We start from the raw sequence: 22,279 nt of genomic DNA, 5'->3' as shown, positions 1-22,279 counted from the left end.
GACATGTGTGAAGAGTTGGGACTAGTGGATATGTGGAGGTACCTCCACCCTAATGGAAGGGACTTTACATTCTACTCCAACCCACACAAGTGCCATATGTGAATTGACATGTTTTTTATGCCGGCTGATAGTTTGGACAGAACATTGGCGTGCAAAATTGGGAATATAGCTGTTTCAGATCATGCACCAGTGTATCTAGATGTTAAAATCAAGGGTAGTGGAATGGATGCACGTCACTGGTGCATGGATCCATTTTGTTAGGAGACAGCAAATTTGTTGAGTATATTAGAAGAGAGTTCAGGGCGTCCTTAATCACTGCTGTTATTTACCTTGGTGATTGAGCCATTAGCCGAAGCTATTAGGAGGGCTCCTGAAATAGTAGTGCCAAGGGTGGGCATGGGGGAGCATAATATCACCCTATATGCTGACAACATCCTTTTGATTTTGGCCAATCCGGAGAAGTCTGTTCCTCGACTGATGCAAACAATTAATTCATATAGTAGTTTCTCGGGTTACAGGATCAATTTTACAAAATCGGAAACCATGCCAGTAGGGAGATTAGTGCAGGTGCCTAATCTGAAGGATGGAATGCAGTTCCCATTTAGATGGTTGTCAAAAGGTTTTTTGTACTTGGGAATTTTTATTACTTCTTCCTTCCACCACCTGTATAAAGCTAACTATGTACAACTACTAGAGAGGATAAAATAGGATTTGCAGTGGTGGCAGGGGTTACCGTTATCATGGTTGGACCAAATAGCCCTGATTAAGATGAATGTTCTTCCCCACCTGCTGTACCCCATGAGAATGCTCCCATTGTTGTTACCAGACAAGTGTTATGGAGGCTCAGTGGTTGGCTAGGGTCCTTTATTTGGTGCCACAGGCACCCTCTAATGAAATTCACTAATTTGTAGCTTTCGCAAGGTAAGGGAGGGGTGGATCTTCCGGATTTGAAGAAATACCAAATAAGTGCCCTGTTAACATATGATGGAAACTGGGTTACGGGCAAATTCGGAGTCGATTTGGCTTGATATTGAAGCTTTGCAGTCGAGATGTCCTTTAACTAATTTATTATTTATGGATAAGATGAAATCCGTGACCCAGCAATGTAAGAGCCCAATTATTTTAAATACGGTGAGAGCCTGGAGGATATTACAGCAAGATGAGGGCAATTAGTCTAAGCTCTCACCATTTACCCTTTTGGTGGGATCCCAAGTATTTAAACTAGGGGCAACGGACTCCGGCTTTAAGGCATGGGAGAATAAGGGAATCTCCTGTCTGGGAGATTTATTCGAGGGAGACGTCCTAATGTCATTTAGTCAGTTAAGTCAGAAATATGGATTGTCTTTCAGGGACCTTTTCTGATACTTTCAGATAAGGAACTATATACAGAGGAAGACCACGCTCCTGGTCCAGTATTCCAAATCAGATGTGGAGAAAAGAGTACTCCGGTGTATAGGAGCACTTTATATCATTTACAGAAAGGTCGTGCCCTGGGGGACGTGGAAGGACTCTGTAGATCGAGGAATTGAGAGTTAGGAGAGGATATTTCATTGGAGGTATGGGAAGACATATGGGGAAATATAAGAAAATTTTCAGTATGTAACAGAGTACAGGCCATGCAATGGAAGATATTACACAGGGCTTATATGGCACTAGAGAGGCTAGCTAAGTTCAAGAGAGGAACGTCATCAGGGTTTTCCAAATGTAACATTAGTCTAGGCACTCTCTCACACTGCTACTGGTCATGTAAAATCTAGAGAGTGCTATAGTAAGGAAGTTAACGGACATTCCGGGGATTGAAATTAACGTGAATCCGGTATTTCTTCTTTTGGGGTTGCCAAATTTGCCCTCTCTCTGGGAACACATGAAGAGATTGTGTAACATTTTTACCCATTCTGCGAGGAAGAACATTCTAGTGAATTGGATGTCAGAAAATCCACCAGATCTTAAGGGGTGGCGTAGGCTGGTGATGGAGCATCTCCCCAAGACTACCTCGCAAATATGGTGCACCACAAAATGGAGCAGTTTTACAAGACATGGCTGCCCTTTCAAATTGTATTGACTCTGACTTATCAGCAATATTAATTAGAGCCATGGTATAGCCATGGGAATCAGTATGGGTGCCTGTGGGTCCCCGTGAGGAGGAGACGGGGGGAAAAAGAATATGGCTACTATAGATGGGAGGGATACCAGAGATGGGAGCCTCAGTGGAGGTGTGATGAGTGAGATAGAATAAAGTAGTGAGATATAATTTAATTTAAATTAGTATTTATTTAATATGTTTAGAGTTTAGTTTAAGTTAAGTAGATATGTTCTGGTAGAAAGGTGGATTGTTCATTAATAATAGTGCTGTGTTATGGCTTTGTTGTACTGCCTTTTTTTAGTTTTGATAGTGTTATTTTTTTTGTACATAGATGTTTTGTAAAAGATTTAAAAAGGTTTTCAATAAAAATATTGATTTAAAAAAAAACTACTTCAAATATTCTATAAACTCCTCACAGCTAATATTTTCAATCTGATTTTTTCAGTTTATATGTAGATAATAATGTAGATTTATTACAAGCAGCTTGTATAATTCTTCCTATGTTGTAATTACTGTTTGCAAGATGAGGATCACTCCCACTTGTGACTTTGTCCCCCTCCTATTCCTCATTTTCGCCAACATAGATTCTAAATCCTGATTTCTAACTATTGTACGAAAGCATCTTTAATTAGAAGTGCTATTCTTTTACCTTTACCTGTATTCCTATTTCCTTGAATGTTATATACTCCTTAATTTTCAAGACTCAATCCTATTACTCTTGCTGGCATATTCTTAGTTTTTTTTTTTGCTCTCTGCCCCTTCCTGCCCTTCTCTGATCTTCATTTTCTATATTAATATTTTGCTGTTCTATCTTGATTTGCTTGACTCTCCCTGGCATTGTTCAGTTTAAAGTCCTCTTCCCTAGTGATGTGGCTGGCAAAAACACCAATGCCAGACGATTCAGGTGTAGACTATCCCACCAATAGTGCTTCCATTTTCCCAGTACTGATACTAATACCTCAAGGCTGAAACCCACTTCTCCTACATCAGTCTTTGAGCCATGCATTCACTTATATAATGTTATTTATATAATACTAATTTAAACATGACTCTAGTAGCAATCCAGAAATTATTAGATTTGAGGTTTTGCTTTTTAATTTAGCACCTCACTTCTCATCGTCCCTCAGCAAAACTTCTTTCCTGTTCTACGTATGTTGTTTGTACCAGCCATCAGATTCTTCCCTTTTCACTGTGTGTTCTACCTCAGCCCAGAGCTGACATTCCAAACCATAACACAGCCTTCTGGACTCCCACTCTTTGCAGAGGATAGTACCAATCCCTCACACTGTACTGCTCCCTCCTACCACTACATTTCTTTTTGCTCCCCCTCTTGAAAGGCTTTCTCTATCACAATGCCATGGCCAGTTTTCACAAACCCTATGGCCCTCTGTCTCATTCAAACGTGCTGGAAAACATCAAAGCTGTTGAACAATTGCAAAGACCCTTGTCTTCCCCTTGCCTGCCTCACTTCCAGTCACACATTCCTGTCCCTGACCACTGACCAAATCAAAAGAGTTATTCTAAGGGGTCTCCTGGAATAAAGTGTCCAGGCAAATTACCTCTCTTTCTTTCTCTCCAGCTAACAGTCCTCCCTGTCATCACCCTACTCACCATCCACTCAATTCCCATCTGAGCCAATCCTCGGTGTTGAGTTTCTGGTCCCTTACCCACCTTCCTGTAAAAATTGGGTAAAGAATCAGAAACTAACTATATATTAGAGATTCTCAGAAAAAATGTTTGCAAATCACAAGAGTGGAGATGTAAAAAAAGATACGAGGGAGGCAGAAATTATTGAAGAGTTGAACCTGAACACACAGCATAGGATTAAAAATAGGGGTCTAAGGATATGAGTAGGCCATTTAGGACTAAGATGAGGAGAAACCTCTTGTACAGAGAGTGGTGAGCCTATGGAATTCTCTGCTACGGGAAATGGATAAAGCCAAAACATTGAATGTTTTCAAGAACAAGTTCGATATATTTCTAAGGGCTAAGGGGATAAAAGAGTATGAGGACAAAGCAGGAGCAGAAAACTAAGATGGATCATATTAAATGACAGGAAGTTGCAAAGGGCTAAATGGCCTATTCCTGTTCTTATTTCATATATAACATTATAAGAAATGTTCATTACTACTATTGTCAACTTACAACATGCACTAAAACTGCAACCAAAGCTTATGCTGTGCTTTTCTCATTCTCATTCTCCCTGGTATCTCCTGTTTTTACCAAATTTCTGATCAATGGTGTTAAATTATGTAAATCATTGCTAGCTTTACATATGTTAACGTGTAAATACTAAGAGACTGAGTTGGTTGGGTGATACAGGGACAAGAATCAGTCATCTTATCTGTTAATTTTGGGAAAAAAATCTTTTTTTAAAATATGTTTGGGATAGTCAAGGTTCAATAGTATTTTTAATTTCTGTTTTGCCAATGAATTAATTGTTGTATGGGTAAAATTTAAATAATCATCCAGATATTCATTACCAGCCTTACTTATTATAAAATTAGAAATATGTTCTAACCTTATTAAAAAGAAGCCAAATATTTACAGTTCAATTTTGATATTACAGTGTCTGCACTGGTTGCTTTGGCATGGTGCTGATCTGACAGATGTAACTTCCAGGGGCTGGACAGCAGCACATATCGCAGCCATCAGGGGTCACGATGCCTGTATGCAGGTAAGTTAATTTTATTTTTGTGTTCTTCTGACCCAAAATAAATATTTCAATCCATGCAAAATTTTGAAAAATTAGGTTTAATCTCAAGCATATGTTATATGCATTTTTCTGCTAAGGTGTAATTTGAAGAGGAGAGAGGATGACTGAATAGAATCTTTCAAATCATAAATGTTATTTCAATCCAGTAAACAGGTTGAAGTTCACATCTCTTTACCACCTCTCAGATCTCCACGTCATTTATCCCTAATTCCTTTCTGTAAAGCAGAAAGGTCATGCTGAGGTAGTCTAGGCTGAGGTTAGAAACAGGAAAGGAGAGGTCACCCTATTGGGAATTTTCTATAGGCCTCTGAATAGTTCCAGAGATGTAGAAGAAAGGATAGCAAAGATGATTCTTGATAGGAGCGAGAGCGACAGGGTAGTTGTTATGGGGGATTTTAACTTTCCAAATATTGACTGGGAATACTATAGTTTGAGTACTTTAGATGGCTCAGTGTTGTCCAATGCGTGCAGGAGGGTTTCCTGACACAGTATGTAGACAGGCCAACAAGGGGGGAGGCCACATTAGATTTGGTACGGGGTAATGAACCCGGCCAGGTGTTCGATTTGGAGGTAGGTGAGCATTTTGGTGATAGTGACCACAATTTGGTTATGTTTACTTGAGTAATGAAAAGGAATAGGTGTATACCGCAGGGCAAGAGTTTTAGCTGAGGGAAAGGCAATTATGATACATTTAGGCAAGATTTGGGATGCATAGTATGGGAAGGAAACTGCAGGGGATGGGCACAGTTGAAATGTGGAGCTTATTCAAGGAACAGCTACTTTGTGTCTTTGATAAGTATGTACCTGTTAGGCAGGGTAGAAGTTGTCGAGCAAGGGAGCCGTGGTTTACTAAAGAAGTATTCAAGAGGAAAAAGGCAGCTTTTGTTGGGATGAGATGTGAAGGCTCAGTTAGGGCGCTTGAGAGTTACAAATTAACCAGGAAAGATCTAAAGAGAGAGCTAGGAAGAGCCAGGAGAGGACATGAGATGTCAGTGGGAAGTCGTGTGTGGAGTCAGAAGAGATAGGGGAAGCGCTAAATGAAAACTTTTCGTTAGTATTCACACTGGAAAAAGACAATGTTGTCGAGGAGAACACTAAGATACTGGCTACTAGAGTAGATGAGATTGAGATGCACAAGGAGGAGATGTTAGCACTTCTGGAAAGTGTGAAAATAGATAAGTCCCCTGGGCTGGATGGGATTTATCCTAGGATTCTCTGGGAAACCAGGGAGGAGATTGCCGAGCCCTTTGGCTTTGATCTTTATGTCGTCATTGTCTACAGGAAGAGTGCCAGAAGACTGGAGGATAGCAAATGTTGAGCCCTTGTTCAAAAAGGGGAGTAGAGACAACCCTGCTAATTTTAGACCAGTGAGCCTTCCTTCAATTGTGAGTAAAATGTTGGAACAGGTTATAAGAGATAGGATTTATAATTATCTAGAGAGGAATAAGTTGATTAGGGATAGTCCACATGGTTTTGTGAAGGGTAGGTTGTGCCTTACAAACCTTATAGAGTTCTTTGAGAAGGTGACCAAGCAGGTGAATGAGGGTAAAGCAGTTGATGTGGTACATATGGATTTCAGTAAGGCGTTTGATGAAGTTCCCCCACAGTCAGCTATTGCACAAAATACGGAGACATAGATTGAGGGTGATTTCGCGGTTTGGATCAGAAATTGGCTAGCTGAAAGGAGACAGAGGGTGGTGGTTGATGGGAAATGTTCATTCTGGAATTCAGTTACTAGTGGTGTACTGCAAGGATCTGTTTTGGGGCCACTGCTGTTTGTCATTTTTATAAATACCTGGTTGAGGGTGTGGAAGGAAGGTTGGTAAATTTGTGAATGACACGAAGGTCGGTAGAGTTGTGGATGATGCTGAAGAATGTTGTTGGTTATGCAGGGACATAGATAAGCTGCAGAGCTGGGCTGAGAGGTGGCAAATGGGGTTTAATGCAGAAAAGTATGAGGTGCTTCACTTTGGAAGGAGCAACAGGAATAAAGAGTAGTGGGCTAATGGTCAAATTCTTGGTAGTGTAGATGAATAGAGAGATCTCAGTATCCATGTACATAGATCCCTGAAAATTGCCACCCAGGGTTGTTAAGAAAGCATACGGTGTGTTAGCTTTTATTGGCAGAGGGATTGGGTTTTGGAACCATGAGGTCATGTTGCAGTTGTACAGAACTCTGGTGCAGCCGCACTTGGAGTATTGTGTACAGTTCTGGTCACCGCATTATCGGAAGGATGTGGAAGCTTTGGAAAGGGTTCAGAGGAGATTTAGTAGATGTTGCCTGGTATGGAGGGAAGGTCTTACGAGAAAGGCTGAGGGACTTGAGGCTGTTTTCCTTAGAGAGAAGAAGGTTGAGAGGTGACTTAATTGAGCCATATAAGATAATCTGAGGGTTAGACACGGTACCAATGAGAGCCTTTTTCCTCGGATGGTGATGGCTAGCACGGGAGGACATAGCTTTAAATTGAGGGGTAATAGATATAGGACAGATGTCAGAGGTAGTTTCTTTACTTAGAGATTAGTAGGAGCATGGAACTCACTGCCTGCAACTGTCGTAGACTCATCAAAGTTAACGACATTTAAATGGTCATTGGATAGACATATAGATAAAATTGAACGATGTAGATTAGGTGGGCTTCAGATTGATTTCACAGGTTGGTGCAACATCGAGGGCTGAAGACCTGTACTGCGCTCTAATGTTCAATATTCTAAAGTTACACTTAAAAATACTTGGATGTAAATTTGAAATCTGAAACCTACAGGACTATGAACCAAAAAGTTAAAATTAAGATTAGGTTGGAATTCCTCAACCAGCACAGACAATTGGCTTCCTTGTGTGCCACAATCTTTCTAAATTTCTATTTCACAATGAGAAGCATAGTATAATGTCTTCATGTATTGGTCCACAGGCCCTGGTAACAAATGGTGTCAATTTAACAGCAAAGGATGATAGAGGCTGTACTCCACTGCATTTGGCTGCTGCCCATGGACATTCCTACACACTTCAGACTATTCTTCGCAGTGGGGTGGTAAGGAACTGTTACTAAGCTATATGGGTTGATTTTACTGAAAGAAAATGTCAGAGTCTTTAGGAAAAGAAAGATGGCCATTCAAGCATTCATTGTAGAAAGCAAAATAGATGCTATAGATTATGTAAACATTTAAAAACTTTTAAAAGTATTTTTTTTTAAATTGTTTATTTCAATAGCCAGGTAAGATGCATTAGGTAACTTGAATTGATTTCAAAATTTTAAGTGCTGAGAACTTTGATATTGGAATGCCCACCCTGTCACTGGAATTGCAGAATTTTATGGAGGCATCATTGATAATATTTTTCAAGGTGTTTGAGGTGTCTGCTGTACATTGTCCACACAGCTGACATATACAAAAGGGCTAGTAATACTGCTGCCTTGTAGATCATCAGTGTGCTGCTGGGTTTGAAGTCTTTGGCTTTAAAACACTCTGTTCCTCAGATAACCAAAAGCTGCATTGACACACTGGAGCCAATGTTGAATTTAATCGTCAATGTCTCCTCTCAATGAGAGGAGGCTCCAAAAGTAGAAGAATTAATCTAAATTGTCCAAAGACTTGCTGTGGCAATGTTGTGTAATGGGAGAAGGCTGGTAGAAGCCCTTTGTCTTATTTAACCTAAGGTCCACCCTCCTATTTGTCTCAGTGGACACACCGATGATAAGTTGGAACTCAGCCTCTGAGTGTGCACACATGCAAGCATTATTTGCATGCAGCAGCTTGCAACAGGACTTGGGGTCTTCACTGTTCTGGATGTAGGTTCAACATGTTCCTGCTTATTTGTGTAGTTAAGCCTCACACCAGTGCAGAGCTTGCAATACTGTGAGAAGGAAGATAGAGAAGAGCATGACATTATGATATTATGCATTGGATCTGTGATGGACCTATTGATAAGGATCACTGCTTGCATGCTGTTGTGCAGCTGGTAGAGAATGGTGGTGAATTTCTGTCGGGAACTAATTTTGAAGGAGGATGGTCCATGGTCTCTCTCAGTTGACAGCAAGAGGTCAAGGGAGGCCATTTATAGATTTTGCTAAAGCTCTCTGCATTTTTCTTGAATTTGTCTTGCAGGTCTCATCCACTCTGCCTCTAGATGTTAATATTCCCTCTCAGCTGTGCAGCCATTTAGAGAGTACACAATGCCGTTCACATTGACTGGTGGTTCTGGAAGTCACTGTTGGGCACAACTTCAGAGATCTGCAGTGGCAGTATGAAAAATCTGAGGGAATGTAGCTTTTTAAAAATACACTCATGCTATGTGGGTGGCATTAACTGGGCCAGCATTTATTGTCCATCCCTTTGTTGTCCTTGAGAAGGTAGTGGTGAGCTGCCTTTTTGACCATTGCAATCCATGTGCTGTAGGTAGACCCATGATGCTATCAAGGAAGGAGTTCCGGGATTTTGACCCAGTAATACTGAAGGAACTGTAGTATATTTCCATGTCACAACAGAGAGGAACATATAGGTGGTATGTTCCCAGTTATGTGCTGTTTTATGGATGGAAGTCCTGTGACTCCAAGAAGAGCTCTTCAGTTTCATGTTCCCAGTGGCTGAGGAGGATTTTTGCAATGGTCTTGCCTGTGACAGACAGCAGGGAAACACCTCTGTATTTGCTGTTACAGATTCAATGTTTTGGATATCCCTGGCTGCCTCTCCTCTCTCCAGTTGAGACTATATAAACAAGCCAAGAGCAATTTTCTGCCATTTCCAGTATTTCCACCTGTGCTGGCAACCTTTTTGGTTCTCAGCCTTTCAGCCTCATGTCAGGTTAGGGTTGGGATGACATGGTAACAAGTAGCATGCTGCAGGCTGTGGTCTAGTGCATTCATTCATTGTGGCTGAGGAGATTCTCAAAGTCTTTACAGAATCCTTGAATCCATTGATATTGAATTTCCTATGGAATGATTCTACTGCTGCTGCTGTTAATGGGCAGGGCTGATGGAGATACAAGACAGGATGAGATAATGATCAGCTGCTGTCATGGCGCGCGTGATCAGCTCAAGAAGGTATATCTGAGGTAGGCCACCAGTTTTGTGAAATTGGTTTTGCCACAAAACAAAAATCTATTGTCTCAGAAAGCCCGTGTGAAAGAAGCAATTTCTTCGAGACGCTTTGGTTCATCCTAACCCAGAAACAGTACACCATATATACCATCAATGCATAGCACCAACCCTAGATGCAACAGATGAAGCCAAGGAGGCTTTCTACCTCCAGCCTTGATAAACGGCTGTCCCATGTCCCAAAGGGAAATCAGTTGATTCTGCTTCTTGATTTCAACTGTGTATCACTCAGGGCAATGTTGGTGATGCTATAGTGCCGGAGTGCTGTTATAGTGATGTTAGTGGTAGTGCAATATTCAGGCCTATTGCAGCTAGGATTACCCATGAGACAACTCGTGCAAATCTAAAATTCACTTTGAAAATGTAAAGCTACCTGTGCATACATCTTTTAAGGTGAGATGGCTGTTGCTTCGGTCTTGATGGAGCAAGATCTTTGACCTAGGGTGGGAATAATTGAGACGATTAGACTCCAACTGGATGAATGGGAACTAAAATGAATACTTTTTGCCCCAATTGCCCCATCCTGGGAGCTCCAGTCATGATAGTTTGTAGGTCAATGTCAAAGCACAATATATGCTTCATATCCATGGGCCCTTGTAATATCAACAAAGAGACATTTCTGCCACAGAACCCATCATTCGGGCTCTGGAGCTCCTTTCCACCATTTTATTAACTGGTCGGGTCCATCTTTGTCCTCGCTGTATCTCATCCGGCCAATCACCTAAGGGCTTCTTTGTGACGTCACTCCTTGAGTTGGCATCCTGGTGACAGTTGCCGTGCCCACTGTATTCCCCCATCCCTCATTGTGGTCCCTTCACCAATATGCTGCCTTTATCCCAGTTGTTCAGTCTTTCCTGCTGCTCCCCTCCACGTTCCTATCACCTCTGTCCTGCATTTATCACCACTACTGGTGTTACTCTTTCCCATTGGTAAGGAAGCTTTAAGTAACTATTAAGGTTGATTTTATTACAGAAAATTTCATGGTCTCTGGAAAAACGATAATCATTCATGTATTCACAAAGCAAAATAGACACCCAGAAAGTGCAATAGTTTTTGAAAATAACTGCTGCTTATTTTATTGGCTAGCTAAGTGTTCTTTGGTAAATTGAATTGATTTCATTTATTTTGAACACAATTGTGGAAATTATTACCTAATTTATTTTTCAGGGCTGCAGTTGGATACGCTAGGTCACAAAATACACTCAAGGTTTGCTGAAATTTGTCATTGAATAGCATTTTTCTGTTTGTTTTGCTCCTAGGACACAAATTCAACAGACAAAACTGGTTGGAGGAGTGTCCATTATGCAGCTTTTCATGGCAGGCTGGGCTGCTTGCAGCTTCTCGTCAGATGGGGAGCGGATGTGAGTGAGGTGGACCGTGATGGCAATTTACCAGGTACTGTAAACCCCTGGGTATCCAAAGCATCAAATTATACTTGGTGAGGTTTTGGCAAAAAAAAAATTCTTCTTCCACACCTGCTATTCAAGTAACATTACAGTGCTGTAAATAAATTGCGAGCCAGCAACCAGATGTATTGAAGTCCACTATAATGTGTCTCCTGTTCAAATGCATTGTACAGTAAAGTATCTTTTGTACTATTGTTCTTATAAGCATATATTTTGTTCTGCAAAGGTTTAGATTAAACTATTTAGTGTTGTTGGTATAGTTGTGCTCATGAGGTGGGCTGGTATTTGGCTGAGTCAGGGGCTATGAGGCATTCTGTGATTTAGACGATAATATTACAGCTTTTTGTGAATGCTAGGAATGGCCTCTTGGTTTGAGATCCCTCTGTGAACTTGGAGTTGATCTGAGTCACATCGATTACTTGAGAATGTTTGTGGACTGCCTAGTATCTCTTGATTTCATGGCAGAGTCTAAACATTACTGGCTTTGATCAGCACATGTTCTACAGATGTTTCAATGACAACAGTGTACCAAATACAAGGTGCACTTCAACAACCCTCCATGGTTCCTTCAATCACACTTTCTAAAGGTAGGGGAAGGACAAGATCAGTTGCATGGGAACACCGATCCCTAATAAATACGAACTTTATAAAAATAATGGAAGTCAGAAGTCACATGACGCTGAGTTATAGTCCAACAGGTTTATTTGAAATCACAAGTTTTTGGAGCATTGCTCTCTCGCCAGGTGAAGTGCTTCGAAAGCTTGTGATTTCAAATAAACTTGTTGGACTATAACCTAGTGTCATGTGACTTCTGACTTTGTCTACCCCAGTCCAACACTGGCACTTCCACATTATAAAATAATGAGGGGTGTAGCGTTAGTGGTAGTTGCCTTTAATGTAAGATGGGGGAATTTCAAGACTTGAAGGCACATTTTTAAGCAGAGAGGAGAGAGATTTAAAAAAGACATGAAGGGGAAATCTTTTACACAGAGGGTGGTTCGTGTGTGGAATGAACTTCCAGAGCAAGTGATGGATGCAACCTTTAAAAGATATTTGGATAAGTATGTGAATAGAAAGGTTTGGAGAGATATGGGGCAGGAGTAGGCAGGTTCAGGCAAACTGAACTGGGGACTAGTTCAGTTTGGGATTATGGTCAGCATGGACTGATTGGACTGAAGAGTCTCTTTCTGTGCTGTATGACTCAATGACTCTATAATATCACAGCATTTACAGAGACGTGGATCTGGGATGGACAGGACTGGCAGCTTATTGTTCCAGGATACAAATGCTATAGCAAGGGATAGAAAGAGGGGTAAGAGAGGAGAGAGAGTAGCGTTTTTGTTGAGGGATAACATTATGGCTGTACTTAAGGAAGATATTCCAGGGAATACATCCAGGGAAGTTATTTTGGGTAGAACTGAGAAAAAGGAAAGTGATGATCACCATATTGGGATTGTACGATAAACCCCCTCGTGGTCAGCAGGAAATTGCGAAATAGATTTGTAAGGAGATCTCAGTTATCTGTAAGAATAATAGGGTGGTAATGGTAGGGGATTTTAACTTTTCAAACATGGATTGGGACTGCCGAAGTGTTAAGAGTTTAGATGGAGAGGAATTAAAGTGTGTACAAGAAAATTTCCCGATTAAGTATGTGGATGTACCTACTAGAGAAGGTGCAAAACTCGAATTACTCTTGGGAAATCAGGCAGGGCAAGTGACTGAGATGTCAGTGGGGGAGCACTTTGGGGCCAGCGACCATAATTCTATTAGTTTTAAAATAGTGATGGAAAAGGATAGATTGGATCTAAAAGTTGAAGTTCTAAATTGGAGGAAGACTAATTTTGCCGGTATTAGGGAAGAACTTTCAAAAGTTGATTGGGGGCAGATGTTCGCAGGTAAGAGGACAGCTTTAAAACGGTAGGCCTGCAGGAGTGAGACAACGAGTGTCCAGAGACAGTATATTCCTGTTAGGGTGAAGGGCAAGGCTGGTAGGTGTAGGGAATACTGGATGATTAGAGAAATTGAGGTTTTGGTTAAGAAAAAGAAGGAAGCATACGTCAGGTATAGACAGCAGAGATCAAGTGAATCGAGTGTACAGGCAGTAGGAGTATACTAATGAGGGAAATCTGGAGGGCAAAAAGGGAACATGAAATAGGGGTAAGGATGATTAAAGGGATTCTATAAATACATTAAGGACAAAAGGGTAACTAGGGAGAGAATAGGGCCCCTCAAAGATCAGCAAGGCAGCCTATGTGTGGAACAGCAGGAGATGGGGGAGATACTAAATGGGTATTTTGCATTAGTTTTACATTTGAGGAGAACATGGGAGATATAGATTGTGGGGAAATAGATGGTGACATCTTGAAAAATGGCTATATTTTAGGGGAGGAGGTGCTGGATATCTTAAAACGCATAAAGGTGGATAAATCCCCTGGACCTGATCAGGTGTAACCTAGAACTCTGTGGGAAGCTAGGGAAGTGATTACTGGGCCCCTTGCTGGGATATTTGTATCATTGATAGTCACAGGTGAGGTGCTGGAAGACTGGAGGTTGGCTAATGTGGTGCTACTGTTTAAGAAAGGTGGTAAGGACAAGCCATGGAACTATAGACCAGTGATGGGCAAGTTGTTGGAGGGAATCCTGAGGGACAGGATTTACATGTTTTGGAAAGGCAAGGTCTGATTAGGGATAGTCCACATGGCATTATGCATGGGAAATCATGTCTCACTAACTTGATTGAGTTTTTTGAAGAAGTAACAAAGAGGATTGATGAGGACATAGCGGTAGACGTGATCAATATGGACTTCAGTAAGGCATTCAAGAAGATTCCTCATGTTAGCTAGTTGGCAAGGTTAGATCACTTATAAGAGAGGAGAAAGTGAGGACTGCAGATGCTGGAGATCAGAGCTGAAAATGTGTTGCTGGAAAAGTGCAGCAGGTCAGGCAGCATCGAAGGAGCAGGAGAATCGACATTTCAGGCATGAGCCCTTCTTCAGGAATCATTTCTGAAGAAGGGCTCATGCCCGAAACGTCGATTCTCCTGCTCCTTGGATGCTGTCTGACCTGCTGCGCTAGATCACTTATACTACAAGGAAAACTAGCCATCTGGATACAGAACTGGGTTGGAAGTACAAGACAGAGGGGGTGGAGAGTTACTTTTTAGACTGGAGGTCTATGACCAGTGATGTGCCACGAAGATCGGTGCTGGGTCCATTGCTTTTTGTCATCTCTTTTTAAATAATTTGGATATGAACAGAGGAGTTATAGTTAGTAAGTTTGTAGATGACACTAAAGTTGGAGGTGTAGTGGATAGCGAAGATTACCTCCGAGTACAATGGGATCTTGATCAGATGGGCCAGTGTTCCGGGAAGTAGCAGATGGTGTTTAAATTAGATAAATGTGAGTTGCTACACTTTGCAAAGGGAAATCATGGCAGGACTTATACACCAAATGGTAAAGTCCTGGGGAGTATTGCTGAACAAAGAGACCTTAGAGTGCAGGTTCATAGTTTCTTGAAAGTGGAGTCGCAGGTAGATAGGATAGTGAAGAAGACCTTTGCTAGCTTTCCTTTACTGGTCAGAACATTGAGTACAGGAGTTGTGAGGTCATGTTGCAGCTGTCCATAACATTGGTTAGACCACTTTTGGAATATTGTGTGCAATTCTGGTCTCTCTCCTATAGGAAGGATGTTGTGAAATTTGAAACGGTTCAGAAAGATTTACAAGAATATTGCCAGGGTTGGAGTGTTGAACTATATAGGGAGAGGCTGAATAGGCTGGGGCTGTTTTCCCTGGACCATTGGAGGCTGAAGGGTGTCCTTATAGAGGTTTATAAAATCATGAGGGACATGGATAGGGTAAATAGACAAGTTCTGGCAAATGAGACGAGATTAATTTGGTCAGCATGGGCGAGTTGGACCAAAGGGTCTGTTTTGTGCTGTACATCTCTAAGACTTTTGGATGTAGGTTTGCTCGCTGAGCTGAAAGGTTGATTTCCAGATGTTTCGTTACCTTACCAGGTAATATCTTCAGTGGACCTCATGCGATGCAATGCTGAAAATTCCTGCTTTCTATTTATATGTTTCAGTTTCTTTGGTTTGGTGATGTCATTTCCTGTGGTGATATCACTTCCGGTTCCTTTTCTCAGGGGGATGTAGATGGGATGTAACTCAGTGTGTTTGTTGATAGAGTTCCGGTTGGAATGCCATGCTTCTAGGAATTCTCATGCATGTCTTTGTTTGGCTTGTCCTAGGATGGATGTGTTGTCTCAGTCGAAGTGGTGTCCTTCCTCATCCGTATGTGAGGATACTAGTGAGAGAGGGTCATGTCTTTTTGTGGCTAGTAGGTGTTTATATATCCTGATGGCTAGTTTAATGCCTGTTTGTCCAATGTAGTGTTTGTTACAGTCCTTGCACAGTATTTTGTAAATGACATTAGTTTTGCTCATTGTCTATATAGGGTTTTTCAAGTTCATTAGCTGCTGTTTTAGTTTGATACAGTCCTTGCACGGTATTTTGTAAATACTAAAACAGCAGCTAATGAACTTGAAAGACTCTATACAGACAATGAGTAAAACTAACGTCATTTACAAAATACCGTGCAAGGACTGTAACAAACTAAAACAGCAGCTAATGAAATTGAAAGACCCTATACAGACTGAGCAAAACTAACGTCATTTACAAAATACTGTGCAAAGACTGTAACAAACACTACATTGGACAAACAGGCAGAAAACTAGCCACCAGGATACATGAACACCAACTAGCCACAAAAAGACATGACCCTCTCTCACTAGTATCCTCTCATACAGATGAGGAAAGACACCATTTCGACTGGGGCAACACATCCATCCTAGGACAAGCCAAACAAAAACACGCACAAGAATTCCTAGAAGCATGGCTTTCCAATCGGAACTTTATCAACAAACACATCGAGTTAGACCCCATCTACCACCCCCTGAGAAAAGAAACAGGAAGTGATGTCACCACAGGAAATGACATCACCAACCCAAAGAAACCCAAACATATAAATAGAAAGCAGGAATTTTCAGTATTGCTTCGCATGAGGTCCACTGAAGATGTTACCTCGTAGGGTAACGAAATGTCTGGAAATGAACCTTTTAGCTCAGCAAGCAAACCTACATCCAAAACCTCAACCTGAGCTACAAATCTTCTTAAAACTCGCTAATCTCTAAGACTCTATAAATCACACATCACCATGACTTGGAACCATATTACGGTCATTAAGTCAAAATCCTGCACTGTCTTTCTAACAGCATTCTAGGTATACCTACATCTTATGGACTACAGTAGTTCAAGAAGATGGCTCATTGGTACCTTCTCCAGGACATTTAGGGATGAATAACAAATGCTGGCATAGCCAGAGACTTAGAGTAAAGAAAAAGAAGGCAGGTTGCTGAACTAAGAACAGTGGACAAAATACTTGGTGGCTTTACCACGAAGTCAAGCTGGAAATTGTCTCTTCTGAATGTGCTGTCAGAATTTTGACTACAGAAAAGGGAACTTGTGTATGTGGTGGGCCAACAGCAGCTGGGAGATTTTTGTGAAGTCCAGTGGAGCACTCAATTGAAACAACAATATATTTTGCATAAACGATTTATTGATTGAAGCAGGCAGGAGCCAGGGCTAACTTGCTAATGAACCTGAATAGCACCCACATAGTTCATCTAAAATGCTGCTGCAACTTTGCTGTCCCCTAATAAACTTGCTTACTTTTCAACATTTCTTTGCTGACCAACATTTACTCCCTGTTGCCCAGTGTCTCAAAACTAAAATCACCATCAGGTTCTCAGCCCTTGTCATCCATATAACTTCCACAAGCCTCACAATCAAAAAAAAACCCTACGCCACCAGAGCCTGAGCATTCCAACTGTTTGGTCTTTTGTATTGTTCCCTCACTGTTACAGCCATGCTACCATGACACTACAATCTGCGGACGTGTCAGCTGGTAGCGTTATAATTGCTTGAGTCAGCAAGTTTTGGGTCAAAGACTGCTCCGGAACTTGAGTACAAAAATCTAGGCTAGCCCTCAATGCACCAGCTACATTGTCAGAGACTCAGTTTTTCAGATGAGACAGTAAGCTGAGATCCTATCCAACCTCTTAGGTGACATATTAGAAATAAAGAAAATAGCTGCAGATGTAGACGATTCGGCCGTTTGGGCCTGCACCACCATTCATATTGCCCTCAAACAATGTTGTAAATAAGGACAGAAGTGTTCCCAACTTCTGGGACAATGCCACTTGCCCAGTGTCAAGGTTTATTCAGAATCATCTCCCACTGTCAAGGTCAGAGGTCTGATTTACCTGATCCTGGAGCTTACTGTGGAGCTGTCGTATCTGGCTGGAAGCCAAGCCTATCAGTGTGGCTGATCCCTGGGTAGGAAATGCTTCAAAGGCAAGTTATGCATAATGTGGAGATAAAACTCTAAAACTCTGACCGAGTGCCAGTTCATCATCCAATTTTGAAGGCATCCAATCTTGTATGATCCCCATATACTTGCACTTTTCAATAGGTTTCACTGCACATGGAGCAGTGGCAAGACCTTAACCAATTTGAATTGTTGTGTATAATAAATGCAGCCGTACTGTTAAGATACTGTTGAGTGAATGACACTGGGTACTATTGACAGTTTGGTTGTTGCATATTTGAGTTATTGTAAAGGCAGTAATGTTGTCTACTTCTAATGAATCTTGTTATTCTTTTAATGATAGTTCATCTTGCAGCCATGGAAGGACACTTGCATTGCTTTAAGTTTCTTGTCTGCCATGGAGACAGCATGACCGAGATACTGGGGGCTAGGAATGATCAAGGTGAAACCCCAAAGGATCTTGCAAAGAGATTCTACAAGGACAACATAGTGCAGTACATTTTAGCTGTGGAACGTGAACGGGATCATCCAGTTGATCAAGAAAGTAAGCAGGACAAAATGATGCTGTCGCTGCCTGTTGCTGTAGATTGTGGTGCTGTTTATAGAAGTGGTTTGTTAACATTAAATACAGCTTTGCAGAACACAACATTCTTTATTTCACTGTATAATAATGGTAGCTCTTAGATGATCATATAAAAATGTTACAGAGAAGGATGAATGAATAAAATATTTCAGTATGCAGAACACTTTGAAAACCAACCTTATAAAAATAATGCAGAATACCTAGATGGGCTTCTACATAACTGATATTAATAGAAGTTAACCAGCAATATAAGTGTTTCAAATGAAGCAGAATATTCTGTCATTTTTTAGCCCTGTTCCTATGCGGTGAAGTTGTGTAAAGCTCATGTAGTTGACCAGAATCTGAGAGAGCCTACAGCTGAGGCATTCCATTAAGGCGATCGCAATGAGAAATAAAGAAGAGGAGATAAAGGATGAAAAAAAAATGTGCTGCCATATGTTGAACAAATCAGATATCGCTTGAGTTGATCTTATCATTAAAACCTCCCAGATGGTTGCTTCAGGAATAGGATTATTACCTTGCAGCATGTATTTACCCTTCTGATTGTGAAATGAAGGAAAACTGTGGACATATCTAAGTGGGTAGAAGGTAATGATTCAAAAAATTGTGGATAAATGCCCTACTATTGTTTTTCTGCTTCCTGCTCCTTTCTTAGATCTCGCATTTCCAGCTCATGTAAGTGCATTCAAAGGAGATCATGAGACTCTGAGACAGCTAGTTGAATCTGGAGTAATTAACATCAATGAAAGAGATGATAAGGGTTCCACCCCCATGCATAAAGGTAATCCCCATGAGTCTATGACATTGGTTGCAATAAGAATTGTTAGCATTTTTGTATTTTATTTCTTCAACGTCTTGAAAACTGATATGGTAAAAGCCTCTGCCAACTAGTAAACTGTTTTAGGAGAAAGTGAGGACTGCAGATGCTGGAGATCAGAGCTAAAAATGTGTTGCTGGAAAAGCACTGCAGGTCAGGCAGCATCCACGGAGCAGTAGAATCGACGTTTCGGGCATGAGCCTTCTTCGGGATTCCTGAAGAAGGGCTCATGCCCAAAACGTCGATTCTCCTGCTCCTTGGATGCTGCCTGACCTGCAGCGCTTTTCCAGCAACACATTTTCAGTAGTAAACTGTTTTGACTATTTACTGTACCAGTCTCCACTCAACTCAACCTTCCAATATTTTGGCAACATTAGCAATTAAATAGTGTAGGAGTGGTTGTGACGGGGATTTAAGTGGAAAACTTCCTACTGATTCATAAGATGATGTTTTTGGAAGTGTTTTCTTCAGGCACCTTATTGAGGCGGAATATCAGAATCAAGGCTCTATTGGTTCTGGTATTTGGAGCTGGATGAAAATTAGCAACAAAATGTAACCAAGCAACTGTGAAAGAAATAGAACTCCCGTGATCTATGCAGAAGTTTAATCTGAAAATGCATACTGTTCAGTAGCCCAAATTCATAGACTAAATAGAAGAAAATGAACAATGAGTCCATTTATTTATGCTTTTATGGATCATCCTAATTATGTCAGCCACAACAAAATTAGTCAAAATAAGGTTTTCATTCTTAGTGGTGAGAGACTAGGAGCTGTGGAGAAACAAATAGATTTGTGAGCCAAGGTAAATATCACCAAAAGCTAATACTCAGATCAACAATCATCAAAAAGTCTAATTGAATGTAGGCCTTTAAATCAAAAGTGTTCAAATTCAAAGTGAGGAAGTTTAATCATACTCCATCTGAGCAATGTATTCAAGTTTTGGCATGAAAGATTTGGAAAATCACATTGTTCTTGGAGTTCAGTACACTTCAGATTCGTCAGAACTATACCAGGGTTTACTGAAGGATTGATCATGAATATAGTTGTGTAGTGAGATGCATAATCTTGCTTGTTATTCCTTTGAGAACCTGTTTTTTGGACAGTGGTGGAACCCCCAAGGTCTCCAAATTAAACAAACTCATGTAGAGATTTCAGCAGGGTCAATTTGTCAAGACCTCTAAAAGTAGTGGATTGGTGATGGGGACAGTGAGTGAATCTCAGACCTAAGAAGGTGTCCACAGGCATCAGATGCAGGAGGTTTATTGGATATTTATGCTGGAACAGAGGTTTCTTTGGGTAGCAGATACTCTATGATAGAAGAAGTGTCATAGAGTCATGCAGCATATAAACAACCATTTAGCCCACTTTGTCTATGCTGACCAACAAACAGCAAACTTCATTAATGCCATTTACCTATACTTAGTCCATAGCCTCCTATACATTGGCATTTAAGTACTCATACGGTTGCTTTTTAGATGTTGCAAGAGTACTTGCCTCCACAATCCTCTCAGGCAGCATGTTCCATATATTTACCATCCACCGGGAGAAAAATATTTTCTTTATATCTCATTTAAACCACTGGCTCCTCACCTTTCACTAATGTCCGGTGGTCTACCATGAGGAAAACTTCTCATGATCTACTCTGTGTATACCTCTTATAATTGACCTCGTTGATCTCATATATATCTCCTTCTGCAGCTCCGACTGAGCTCAAAGTATCTTTATAATAAAGTGCCTTTAAAACAGGCTGTCCCAACTTTTCTTGGCTAGAGAAACACATCCTGCAAGATCACAATCTTTGTGGTCAAAGAAAGAAAACTTAGTTGCTTGGTAGTAGAGAACTTGAGTATTGATGAAAAACAACATCTTTTGATGAAGCTTTTCATCTTACACTCACCAGAACATCTCACAACAATAGCAAAACTCTGATAATCAGGGTCACCTGCCTGGTTTAAAATTAAACAAGGCCTGGCTGATAAGTGTCAATTAATATTAATGAAGGCTTCCGCCAATCAGAATTCACTTTCTAACCAATCAACAATGTCTTCTAATGGAATATAACTGTTGGTTCGGAGTGGAGTGCATCATTTCTCCCTCCAATTCTATTTTGATTTAGTCCCTACCCTCCCCCTCACTGTTTTGATCACACAGCACTGTCCCTTGATGTGAAGGGCAGTGTTTGTCACTGGCCACCCGGGTGTTTTCCTATCTTCCTGGTGGTGGAAAAAAAAAAGAAAAAAAAAAAATATAACTGTTGGTTTTCCTCTTGGGTTTGTATTCTTTTGAAATGAAAAGCTTTGAAAAATGTCTTTCTTCAACAGTACTGAAAGAGAATTTATTATGTTTTGCAAGTTGGAATGTCTGAACACTCATATCTCAAGAGCGACATTCAAAAAAAAAGACCTGTGGTAAAATCATGTTAGCTATCATGTTGACCCCCTCACAAGGATGCGTCAGCTGAAGGAATAAGCAAAGTCACATATCTCTTGCTGGAAAGGCAAAACCGACAGTAACCAATGTACTCGTGGAGTTGGGTTTTGCCATTTTGAATGGGATCTTGTTTGCACTGGCAGAACTTCCCAATTGTATTATTAGGAGGCTGATGAAACTGCCTCCAACTCAATAGAAATTAATATGTCGCAATCATCAGCTTGAATGTACTGATCCTTGACTCTTACAGAAATTGTAAGGAAAAGCTGTACTCCTCTTCTTGATAAAGTTCTCATTACCATCTCAAAAGAATAAAGGATCATCCATCTGGGGAGCTTTAATACCTGAGTTGGCTGGGACTCTGATGTAGGAAGCAGAATCCTTGGAAAACAGAACTGGGGAAAAATGAATGCAAAATGTATCCACCCACTGTCAAAATGTGCTCAGCATGATCTCATCTTTTTCCAAAGTATAAATACAAAACCCGATGGCAACATGTTAAATCAAGGCATTTCATCTCCTGAATAATGTCATTTGGGTGAAATAGCTAAGTGATGTTTGTATCATTTGATTCATAATACAAATGTGCTAGCTGGACAAATAATAGACTTGATTGCATGGTAATGAATGTCCACCTGGATAGGTTTAAGAATTGAAGGGCTGCAAGTTCAAAAGCAGATGGTGAATGTCTCAGTCATGAAGTAGCCCCATTGAGCAAAAGAATTCCACGTGCAGCTCAAGATCAGTTTGGATAATCTTCACACA

At 40.8% G+C, this 22,279-nt stretch overlaps 1 protein-coding gene across 4 annotated transcripts in view; it reads left to right on the top strand.

Annotated features, from left to right (window-relative positions):
* LOC122550614 (ankyrin repeat domain-containing protein 42-like) overlaps window positions 1–22,279 on the top strand; it is a 42,610-nt gene that overhangs the window by 6,152 nt on the left and 14,179 nt on the right. For 3 of the 4 annotated variants that reach the window (XM_043691635.1, XM_043691634.1, XM_043691636.1), the window contains exons 3-7: window positions 4,653–4,760; window positions 7,709–7,828; window positions 11,149–11,284; window positions 18,028–18,228; window positions 18,923–19,048. In XM_043691635.1, the coding sequence (XP_043547570.1) occupies window positions 4,653–4,760; window positions 7,709–7,828; window positions 11,149–11,284; window positions 18,028–18,228; window positions 18,923–19,048 (691 nt within the window). Of the gene's footprint in view, window positions 1–4,652; window positions 4,761–7,708; window positions 7,829–11,148; window positions 11,285–18,027; window positions 18,229–18,922; window positions 19,049–21,436; window positions 21,997–22,279 lie in introns of those variants that run through there. The other variant, XM_043691637.1, reaches the window with a different exon arrangement.

Source organism: Chiloscyllium plagiosum, chromosome 6 (assembly GCF_004010195.1).
Source record: "Chiloscyllium plagiosum isolate BGI_BamShark_2017 chromosome 6, ASM401019v2, whole genome shotgun sequence".
NCBI lineage: Eukaryota > Metazoa > Chordata > Chondrichthyes > Orectolobiformes > Hemiscylliidae > Chiloscyllium > Chiloscyllium plagiosum.
Note: the sequence above shows the minus strand (reverse complement) of the source record. Positions and strands in the feature narration are given on the sequence as shown.